Genomic DNA, 12,169 nt, shown 5'->3' on the forward strand with positions numbered 1-12,169 from the left:
GACTAACGATTGTTAGAGTTTCTCATCATTCATGATAGAGCATTGATTTCCATTATGAAAGGTTGTGTTTTACATGACTATTGATCTACAGTTATGTGTAAATCAGCCTTCCATAAGAAATGATCTTTCTTTATGACGACCACAAATATTTAAATTAATATCTGGAGTCTTCAAAACTGTTTCTTTACCACAATCATGTTTTAGAGCCAGATAAAGAAGTCAAGAATGTTTTCTGCTGTCAGCATTGTATCCAGCTACAGTTAGAATTGCCTCATACGTTGTGACTGGAGTTTAATGCACACTGATTGTCACTGGTTCACTCTCTAGCCTTGAAAATGTGCCAAGTATTTGTGACCTTTGAGAGAACAGCAGTCGGGTCTTTAAATACAGATTCTTTCTAATGGATTTTATTCACCAGGCTCCCCTGCTGCTCTCCTTACTCTGGCTTCGCCTTGTGCCCTTTAGCACCCAGAAGTCCCCGCTAGGACCTCCAAGTCGACGTGAAATAGACCTGTCTGCTTTGTGATCATCACCTGGCCAGTTTGATCAACCACTGCAGAAACGCTGCTTTGGAGAGAATGATTTATTCTTGTGCTTTAATGGTTAATAACTCTGGTGTCATAGAATTCTTTTTTCCTTTTTTTTAAAGACAGAATCGTGCTCTGTCACTGAGGCTAGAGTGCCGTGGCATGATTTCGGCTCACTATAACCTCTTCCTCCTGAGCTCAAGGAATTCCTGTGCCTCAGCCTCCCGAGTAGCTGGGATTACAAGTGTGCATGCTAATTTTTTGTATTTTGGATTTTTGTATTAGCACGTCCTGCTAATTTTTTGTATTTTTGGTAGAAGACGGAGTTTCACCACGTTGGCCAGTCTGGTCTTGAACTCCTGGCCTCAAGTGATCCACCTGCCTCTTCCTCCCAAAGTGTTAGGATTACAGGTGTGAGCCATCACACCTGGCCTGGTATCATAGAATTCTAATCCAGGCAGGGTGGAAAGGCTTTGACTGGTTACAAAGTCCTTTAAGGAGTGTGTAGTATAGCAGCAGCTCACATCCATCTCTTTAAGCTTCATCTGTAAAATGAGACACCACCCGCGGTAGCATACTCCAGGGCCGCAGTCCCCATCCTTTTTTGACACCAGGGATCGGTTTCATGGAAGAGAGTTTTTCCACTGACTGGGGTTATGGGGGTGTGGGCAGAGGGATGGTTTCAGGATGATTCAAGCACATTACATTTATGGCACACTTTATTTCTGTTATTACTGCATTTTGATGTATAATAAAATAATTATATAATTCACCATAATGGAGAATCAGTGGGAGCGCTGAGCTTGTGTTGCTGCAACTAGACTGTCCCATTTGGGGGTGATGGGAGACAGTGACAGATCATTAGGCATTAGATTCTCATAAGGAACATGCAACCTAGCTCCCTTGCATGCACAGTTCACAGTAGGGTTCGTGCTCCTATAAGAATCTAATGTTGCCCCTGATCTGACAGGAGGCAGAGCTCAGGAAGAGCTAATGCTCTGCCCTCCTGCCACTCACCTCCTGCTTTGTGGCCCAGTTCCTAGCAGACCACATACCAGTACCAGTACGTGGCCCAGGAGTTGGAACTCCTGCTCTAGAAGATAATGTGAAGATTTCTGAATTTTTGCTCACAAAATGGAGCATCTTGAGAGACGAAAAGAACAGATCACTCTTGTCATCATTATTGGTTTATGTTATATCAAGGATTAAGACTTTCATATGGGCCAGGTGGCTTATGCCTTTAATTCCAGCACTTTGGGAGGCTGAGGCAGGTGGATTGAGCTCAGCAGTTTGAAGCCTGGGCAACATAGAGAAACCATGTTTCTACAAAAAATACAAAAAAATTAGCATGGTGTGGTGGCACACAGCTATAGTCTCAGCTACTCAGGAGGCTGAGGCAGGAGGATTGCTTGAGGCCAAGATGTCAAGGCTGCAGTGAGCTGTGATTGTGCCACTGCATTCCAGCCTGGGTGACACAGCAATACTTTTTTTTTTGTCTCAAAAAAAAAAAAAGTCTCATATACGATGTTTGCTATTATCATGTAGAGGACCAAGCTATTGTTTGCGATTAGAAGCCCTTTCAAGTACGTGAAATTAATTATAGACAATTTGAAGTATATTTCTTTATTACATTTTTAAAGAATTACCTGACAGCAAACTTTGTTTTTTCTATGTGTCATCAATGTTATAAATTTTCCAATGTAAAGTAGACAAAACAGAAAAATCTCCTTTAAATCCTTGTACCACTTTGCAAACTTTCTAATATGGCATGTTTTTGTAGTACGATGGACAAAACTTGATTTAAGGAAGCCATGGCTCTTGCCCTCTTGCCTCATCTGTCCTGAAAGTTTTTGTGCTTTAGGGGTTGCGTTAGTTGTTCAGAAGTCACAAACCCTAGGTGCTGTGCTTCCTTCAACAGCTCATTTTCCATTTGACGTTGTGCAAGTCAGTTAATCGATTTTGCCCTTTCGTGGGAAAAGTATAATAATTATAGGAAACCTTAACTAGTTTTTCTTGCTAGGACCCAAAGGGTAGTCGCAATTGAATGGTGTATTAGTCACCAGAGTCTTGCCTTGGTTTTGCTTCTGCAGAAATTCATGTACATTAGTCATGTACAAACAACAGAGGGACTGTTCTTTGCTAATTTGACTCACTTAGCTATTTAACTAATTTAGTTCATCCTAATTAAACTTGCTTTCAAGCCAAAAGCATAGTTGTCTTACTTATTATAAGAAATACATCTGCGGAACGGGCTAGAATTTGCTGATGACTGGTCAGTCCATTTTCCCTGAAATGCAGGGCATTCTGTGAAGAAACCGAATATAGATGCAAAGGTCAAGACAAAGGAATTGGGAAGTTCAATGACATCATTGCAGTATGATATTAACCAAGAAAGGCAAGTTGCTGAAAGGTCTTTCCATCAAACTCATCACAAGCCTTAGAATCATTTTTCGGAAGCTTTTAAATATGTTAAAGGATTCTAGTGACTCATCTCACTTTATGAAAGTCCTGGAAAAAAAATAGGGTTAGGTCAGGCACCAGTTATAACAATTAAGATTTATTAAGGAAGGTTCTGAACTATACCTAGACTTGCTTTTTTTCCCAGAGATTTTATTATGAAATTTTTCAAACATAAAGAAAAGTAAAAGGAATCATACAGTGAACATTTTATACATACCACGCAGACTCTGCTGCCGACACTTTGTTACACTCTCATACTTGTTTATCCATCCTTCCATCAGTCTCTTATTTTTATACATTTCTAAGTAAGTTGCAGACACTCGCATACATTTAACTTCTTACCTTGACATTTTTAAACATTTGAAGACTCATATACCCATTACTCAGATTCACCAACTGGCTATGTTTCATTAGTCTTGTTTTATCTCTTTCTCTAACCCATTTTTTCTTGAGTAGTTTAAAACAGACAGCATATCATTTCACTCACAAATACTTATACCGCTAACATATAAGGATTTAAAATATTATTATTTAACATAACAAAAGTCTTCACTTTATCTAATACCTAGTCCTTGTCAGTTTTCCTTGCTTATCTCAAAAAATGTTTTTTTACATTTGTTTTGTTTGAATCAGGGTTCAAATAAGGTCCACGTATTACAATTGGCTATGTCTCCGAAATCTCTTTTAATTGTGTAACATTCCCTCCCTCTGTTTTTTTATACTATTGATTTGTTGAAGGAATTGGGTCATTTATCCGGGAGAATTTACATTCTTTATTTGGTTGGTATGTTTAACTAGATCCTCTTTACTCTTTATTACCTGTAAACTGGTGGTTAGATCCAAATATGTGATTAAGTTCCAGGCCAGTTATTTTGGCAAGAAAATGTCATGGGTGGTGCTGGTACTTAAAACTGGGCAGCACATGATACTTGGTCACCCCATGGTTAGTGATACTAATGTTGGAAGGTTGATGACTTCAGTACAGAAGTTTACTATTATGTAATTTTTATAAAATTATGACAATTTCCTAGACAAATTCATTAATTTGGACTTACAAAATGATGACTTTTCTAATTTGATTATTTCTTCTGCATTTATTGGAAGAACTTTCCCTTATAAACTACTTGGTGACTCCGAAATGCATTTTTTTTTTTTTTACCACAAAAGTGGGAGAAATGCTTGACTCTATTTCTTTACCAATTCGCAGAATAATGAATTGTTGCCCTACCAGCCTCCAAAGGGTTTTAAAATTTATTTTTATTTTGTCTTTATTGTAGTTTTAAAAAATGTAAAATTAACCGTCTTAACCATTTTGAACTGTACAATTCAGTAGTGTTAAATATCTTTACTTCGCTGTACAACAGATCTCCAGAACGTTTTCATCTTACAAAATGGAAAATCTATCCCCATTAAACAGCTCCCCATTTTTCCTTCCCCCAGGCCCTAGCACCCACTTATCAACTTCTGTCCTTATGAATTTGACTGTTCTAGGCACTTCATGTAAGTCAGATCATACGGTATTTGTCCTTTTCTGACTGACTGATTTCACTTAGCACGATGTCCTTAAGATTTATCTATGTTGTAGTATGTGACAGGATTTCCTTCCTTTTAAGGCTGAATCCAAAGATTTTTATTTTTTAAGTTTTGTTTTTGTATTTTTAGATAAACTTGTAGATTTTTTGTATTCCCTGTGTTTGAGTCCATTGCAATTATTGGTGTTTAAATTGTCCCATCTGTGACAACGAGAGCTTCCTCAAGGTACCCCCTCCCCGTCTTCAGTTCTTTTGACACAATTTGGAGAGCTTCCTTACTTTCTGATACAACAAGAAGTTTCAGGTTCATCTTGTACATTTCCTGCCCCAGCCCTGAGTAGGGCATTTCTTCAAAGAACTCTGGTTCCTTTTAGTGTATAAATACCACAACCTGGGCAGCAACATAGGCTTACTTTTTAACTCTTTCCTAGTATCTTAATTTTAAAAATATTGTAAGTATACCATGGTAAGAGTATAACAACAGCAACAACAAAAACTGCTGTTGAGATGAAGATGTGATTTGTTTCTCTTAGCTACATGTAGGAGACTGATCATCTCTGAGTGATTCAAAACCATTGTTGTACTTCAGAATCACTCTGTGAGCCTTAAAAATCCCACTGACCAGGCCAGGCGTGATGGCTCATGCCTATAATCTCAGCACTTTGGGAGGCCAAGGCAGGTGGATTGCTTGAGACTAGGAGTTTAAGACAAGCCTGGGCAAGATGGTGAAAGCCTGCCTCTACTAAAAATACAAAAGTTAGTCAGTTTCATAACCCAGTCTCTAAATAAATAAATAGCTTAAAATTTTTAAATAAAATTTTAAATAAAATTTTAAAAAAAATCCCATTGGCCAGGCCACACCCCAGTCCAATTTTCCTAGACTCTATAGGGGTGGCATCAGGCACCCAGATTGTGCAAAGCTCCCCAGGTTGTTCTATGTGCAGCAAAAGTTGAGAATACTTATTTAGCAATGAAATAATAACCAAAGGTTTTAAAAGTTTAAAGAAAAAAAGATACTTGGACTCAAACTCCCTTAGTCCAGAATATGTTGAGTTCCAGACTTTTCTGGATAAACTGTGTTCTACTAACATAATTGAGGCCTTTAAAAATGTGGGAATCTTATAATATTACAAGTCTATAGTGAGTGTCCTGTTTCTGTTTTATAGACCTGGACAAGCACCAGACTCAAGCAGACCGAGGACACAGGTGGGTCAGCATGTTGCCACCTTGAAAGAACAGGATAATTCTCTCAAAGAAGAGGTCAGTAGCTAAACTATCTGAAGTTTTCCCGATCACAGATGTGGACCAGAGGGCAAGTTTAGTAATTTTTATTTTTAAAAACCATATATCTCAAGATGTGCAAGTTACTCATTTGAGGAAATGTTATATTTGAAAAAAAAAAAAAAAAAAAACAGTAAGAAAAGTAGTAAGTGAGGTTTTGTGGTTGGACCTCAGGCCTTTTACATAATGTTTTATGTAGGAATTCATTTTCCAAGAACTATCGAGGCATCTATAAGATAACACTCGGGTTTTCCGTCTCCACGCCATACTTTAGAAATACTATCTAGTCATTCACGTCAATTCAGCAAATACGTATTGATCCATTACTGTACACAGATATCAGCCCAGATCCATCGGAGGGAAAGAGACAAATAAAATATGGCCCCTCCTTCTGGGGTCTGACATCATGGGATGCATATAACAAGAAAATGGCAAAAATAGGGGTTTCAGGAAAGAGAGCCAAGCTATGACTCTGAGAGAACCCTTAAATGACAGGTTTTTGATGGTATGAGTTGCATGGGGGCAGAAGCGACAAGAGAGGGTTGCCATGAGCCAAAGAACACACTGGGGAACCCAACACATAATTCAGGGGACATGGACATCCTGAGGCCGAAGCGTGGGCTCAAGTCTGGGGGTGGTAAGAAGGAGCACAAGAGGTAGTTTCTTGCCATGCTGTGCAGCATCCAGTGCCAGGCCACGGAGACTGTTGACTTTCGTACCTTTTGAAAAGTCACTGGAGCTTTTTGAACAGAGCTGTGATAGGATTTCTGCAGTTTCTTAGGGAATTTCATGTTTGGTTTGGGACTGAGACATTGAAGGAGAGAGCCCTGCAGCAGTGGTTCAGGGAAGAGGAAGGAGGGTCATGATTTGGGAGCTGGTGCCAAGAGAGAGTTTGAAGATGAACGGAAAATGGAAATGGATGGAGCAAGTTCCCAAGGAAATTCTGAAGGGAAGAACTAGAAACCCAAGTTTAGAGCATGTCCTTTGGCATATTCTGTCCTCATTCCCTAGAAAAGCCACACCCAGGGAAACAGCCTTTCTTCTCCTAGGTTGAACATCTGGGGAATATGTCTTGTTTCAAAGCATGTTTTTTCATCCTTATACATAATATAGAATTTTCTGGCTTTGATTCTTTTTAAGGTGTTTTAAAAACTATTATTACCATGCTCATAGTTCAAGGATTATATATCTGCACCTTCTGGAGACACACCTTGCTGCGTCTGTCCTAAAGTCACATGCCCACGTAGCTATGCTGTCTAAAGCCTCTAGAATTGCCCCTCCAGCCTTCGAGAGCACCTTTAGTCCTACTCAGACACCTCTTTCCTTGCCACTCCAATTAAGAGAGCAGCAGGACTTTTGTTTTTTAGCATTTCACACATACATATATTCAGTGATAGGACGGACCCACTAATCCCGTGCCCACAACCCAATTCACCTGTGTTGTTGTTACCATTGCACCGTATTTGTTTCAGACCCCCTTCTCATCATCCACCTTTACCTCATCTTCGAACCCCACTCCCTTTCTCCTCCTTGTGTCCTACCCCAACTTCACCCACCTTCTCTCTCTTCTGCTCTTTCTCTCTCCTCTCTCTTCTCCTCAAACTTCCTTCCCTTCCCCTTTGCTTTAGGGGGAAGAAATAAATTATTAAAAAGATAGATACAGCCCCCTGTATGCCTCTTACAGATTTCATGCCCCTTTTCAAAGATAACCTAGATCAATTCCTTCTCTGTTGATGAATGTGGGTCTTTTTTGTTGTTTGTTTTTTGAAGACAGAGTTTCGCTCTGTTGCCCAGTCTGGAGTGCAGTGATGATCTCGGCTCACTGCAACCTCCGCCTCCTGGGTCCAAGCGATTTTCCTGCCTCAGCCTCCCAAGTAGCTGGGACTACAGGCACATGCCACCATGGCAAGAGTATAAATTTTTTTTTAAATTTTCAGTAGAGACAGGGTTTCACCATGTTGGCCAGGCTGGTCTCAAACTCCTGACGTCAGGTGATCTGCCTCCCCCGGCCTCCCAAAGTGCTGGGATTACAGGTGTGAGCTACCATGCCCGGCTGATGAACGTAGATCTTAAGAAAGATATTGTTTGGGTTTTATTGTTCCTTTGATTTAGCACTGTCTTATAACACCATTATTTTTTATACTTGTTCACTGCAAGTATATCACATCTCAGGCATTTTAAGGGTAAAATAAGTGTTGATTGGCGTCTTTTACTATCTAATCTTTTTTTAAAAATGGTATTGTTTATATTAGAAAACATGGTCCAAGTCCCAATCAATCAATCCACTCGTAATTTTTCCAATAATGGGAGGGGGTGCTGTCCAACTAATAACTAATGAAACAAATTATATTCTGCCTCCATAATAGATCTTTGTTGGTTTTTAAATCATTGTGATCTTTAATGATCACAATGTGATTGTCACTTTAGTGACAATCATAAAAATTACCAATGCATTAATGACAAAATCTAGCCTTAAAAATGGAAGTAAACTGGTAATTTCTCGTACAGTTAGGATGTGGTTGAAGAAATGCACAGCCCCAAGAACAATATTAACAAAATGATACAAGCAGGGCAGGTTTGTGAACCTAAGGATCAAATGCTTTGTAAGTCCTAGAACTGTTTTGGTTTACATGTCATTCTTTTTCAATTAGTGAAATAAAGTGTCTTTGAGTTGTTTCTGTGTATTGAAACCATGTACACATTTAGTAAATGCTAGGGTTAAATCTCTCTCTTTAGATAAAATCTTAAAAGTAAGTGATTTTCAAAGTTTAAAAAAGCTCTACTAGAAACTCCTTAGCTAAGAGTCTAATGAAGCTCAGAAATACTTTTTTTGATCTCTTGGGTAAATGGCTAATTAAAAAGCCGCATGTAAATGATGTTTACCTGTGGGTCCCTGTGCTGTCAGCGAGTCAATCCCTTCTCTTGAGTAAATACATCATCAAAGCCGTAGAAACTCAGATTATGTCCCCAGGAGACCAGATAAGGTCCACAGTGCCCGCATAACCCATTAGGCAATTACATAATTGAGCTGCATGCTTTTAAATCAGAAAAATTTGTAATTACTTTTTGTGGAGAAAAAATGAGTTGGGTGTTTCATTAAAATACAAAATGCCTTAATATTACTTTTCTCCCAATGGATATCTGTTTCCACTCTGGAGAACTTTGTCACAGCAGAGCAACTTGCTGGTGACACTCATAGAGTAGATCGGGTCCTGCCCTCACCATACACACAGACCAGTTTTATTCACCAGGAAGATGCTTTCCCCAAATGCTGGACTGTTTTCTTGTTCTTATCTCCTGCATACTTATTTGCTAGGTCATATAAATATCTTCCCAATTTAAAAAAATTGCTACACAGATAAAATCCCTTCATTCCCTTTAACTTAGAACTTAAGTAATGATGCTTGCACTTTTCTTTAAAGACCAAGGAATTACTTCCAGTGTCCAAAAGGAATGTTCTTGAACCTCAAGGAAGAGTCAGCTAAATCTGCATATTAGGGGAAAATATCTGCTGTCCACATGCATGATTTTTAATTATTTTACTTTTCTGTGTCTGTATTAGTAACACTGGTTTGCACATAGAAGGGAATTTCATTTTATCAGGTGCATTTGCATTCATTTTCTCTTTGTATTGGTACCATGAATAGCAGAAATTGGATTTCTTTAGAGCTAGCATATGTTTTTTTTTTTAAAAACAAGCATTAAAAAATCTTGAAATAGTAAGGTAAACAAAAAGAAGAAAACTGGTCATGATCCCACTATTCTGCTATTTATATATAACCCTGTTAACATTATGATGTGTGGTTTTTAATATTTAATATATTTATTTGGGAGGCCAAGATGGGTGGATCACCTGAGGTCAGGAGTTCGAGACCAGCCTGGGCAACATGGCAAAACTCCATCTCTACTAAAAATAGAAAAATTAGTATGATGGCACGCACCTGTAATCCCAGCTATTTGGGAGGCTGAGGCACAAGAATTGCTTAAACTTGGGAGGCGGAGGTTACAGTGAGCCGAGATTGTGCCACTATACTCTAGCCTAGATGACAGAGTGAAACTCCGTCTCAAGAAAAAAAAAAATTCAGTATGTTGAAAAACATAGGTTGCATTATTTGTACACATCACCTTGTTTTGTTTATCCCCATATGCTGCAAGGTGAATTCTTTCATACCATTACCTGTTCTATTTACATCATTTCAAATGGCTTTCTAGAGGTCTACTGTCACTTCAGTCATTTACCTGTTGTTCAACATTTTCTAATTTTTCCTCTAGTAAAAAAGTTTCCAAGAGTATCTGTGCAATTCAGATTTTACAGATATCTATAATATTTCCTTAGAATGAATTCCTAGATGTAGAATTATTAGGTCAAAAGGTGGGTATATCTTTCAGGGTTTTGCTATGCATAGCCAGATCTCACTCTAGAAGGGTCATCAGAGTTACCAGGAATGGATGAATAAATCATTTCTCTGAGTTCTTTATGAAATTGTATACTATCAACTTTTTTTTTAGGGGCACCAATTTGAGAGATGAAAATGACATCCAATTTTTTTGTTGTTCATTTGACCTTTTTATTACAATTGAGGTCAAACTTTTTCTCTACCTATTTATTAGCTATTTGTAGTTCTTTTTTCATAATCTGCCAGCTCATGTTCTTTGCTCATTTTTCCATTAGGTTAGTAATATGTTTTCTTATTGACTTGCAAAAACTTTTAACATATAAATTTGGACATTTTGTTGCAATATTTTTAGCAGTTTAATTTCTGTCATTTTTCTTAATGGTGTTTTGGACACAATGTCGTTTCCATTAATATCTTCATCTGTCTGTCTGTATGTTTGAATATCACAACCATTCAATTTTTGGATATAATTTAAGAGTCAGCCTAGATGATTCTTGGGGTTCTAGACATAGCAAGATTAATACTTAAACTGAACATGGAGGAAAATTCTGGTAGAACTGAGCTAATAATTAAAGGAATAGCACTGTAGGTATAATTCATTGAACGATTTATCTGCCATAATGTCTGAAATATGGAGGTATCAACATCAGTCATTCCACAAGTAGTGTGTGCCCTGACATTTAATTTCCAAGCCCTTTCTCCTGACTCCTGGGAAGGCTGAAAAGTGAGAGGGTGGTTTGTTGGTATTGACTTAGGCTTTGGACTGCTGAGAACAGTGAAACAATCTCTGGTTATCTCTTCTGGGCTCCGAATGTACATGATTCAAAGAGAGCCTTTATTAGTAACAGGTAAGTTGAAACCCATGCATTGGTCATTCATAAGCACTATCAGAAAGCCTGTGGTAAAATTGTTGTCTGGTGATATTTTTTCAGAGAATTAGCACCAATTTGCAGAACTCATTGAGTCCCAGCATGAAATTTAGTAAAGCAACCTGTTAACTCTTCTCTGAGCTTCCCTGTGGGTTAGTGTCATCAGTCTCAGATTGTAATCTCCTTCATATTGGAGGTTTCCTTAGAAATGTACTTTTCTGGAACATCTGCAAACAGTACATCTTGAGAATGTGTTACAGATGTTTTCCTGACTGCAGAAGTTGTTTTTGCCAGGCGCAGTGGCTCACATCTATAATCCCAGCACTTTGGGAGGTCAAGGAGCACAGATCACCTGAAGACAGTAGTTCGAGACCAGCCTGACCAACATGGTGAAACCCCGTGTCTACTAAAATTACAAAAATTAGCCTGCTGTGGTGGCACACGCCTGTAATCCCAGCTACTTGGGAGGCTGAGGCACAAGAATCACTTGAACCTGGGAGGTAGAGGTTGTAGTGAGCTGCAATCACACCACTGCACTCCAGCCTGGGCGAGAAATGAGAGTCCGTCTCAAAAAGAAGTTGTTTTCGACTAAAAATCTATGACCTATTCTTGTCTATCCTTGTCTGAGGCTACTTTTGTCTTTGTCCCTGCTTATCATCTTTGATGAATTATCTATAGAATTATCTTAAAAGATATGTTCTTTTATAAACATTTCTATCAAAAAAGTAACAGAAATCCTGGAGATAAGTATTGAGTAGTAAAGATAAATGGGATAAAATACAGATAGTCCCAGACTTCCAGTGGTTCAACTTACAACTTTTTGATTTCACAGTGGTGTGAAAGTGATAGGCATTCAGTGGAAACCATACTGCAAATACCCATACAGCAATTATATCTTTCATTTTTAGTATAGTATCCAACAAATTCCATGTGAAAATCAACATTTTATAATAAAATAGGCTTTGTCTTACCCATCTGTAGGCTAATGTGAGTGTTCTGAGCAGTTTAAGTTAGGCAGAACTTAAACTATGATGTTCAGAAGGTTAGGTGTGTTAAATACGTTTCCAGCTTACCGTTTTTTCAACTTGTGGTGGGTGTATTGG

The 12,169-nt window shown here is 38.4% G+C and overlaps 1 protein-coding gene across 13 annotated transcripts in view; it reads left to right on the plus strand.

Annotated features, from left to right (window-relative positions):
- The window catches only part of KIZ (kizuna centrosomal protein), a 111,555-nt gene that overhangs the window by 64,736 nt on the left and 34,650 nt on the right, over positions 1-12,169 (plus strand). For 10 of the 13 annotated variants that reach the window (XM_078371505.1, XM_035298467.3, XM_078371507.1 and 7 more), the window contains one exon: positions 5,686-5,779. In XM_078371505.1, coding sequence (XP_078227631.1) covers positions 5,686-5,779 — 94 coding nt within the window. The remainder of the gene's footprint in view (positions 1-5,685; positions 5,780-12,169) is intronic. The other 3 variants (XM_078371506.1, XM_008995828.5, XM_078371508.1) reach the window with 1 other exon arrangement.

Source organism: Callithrix jacchus, chromosome 5 (genome assembly GCF_049354715.1).
Source record: "Callithrix jacchus isolate 240 chromosome 5, calJac240_pri, whole genome shotgun sequence".
Taxonomy (NCBI): Eukaryota; Metazoa; Chordata; class Mammalia; order Primates; family Cebidae; genus Callithrix; species Callithrix jacchus.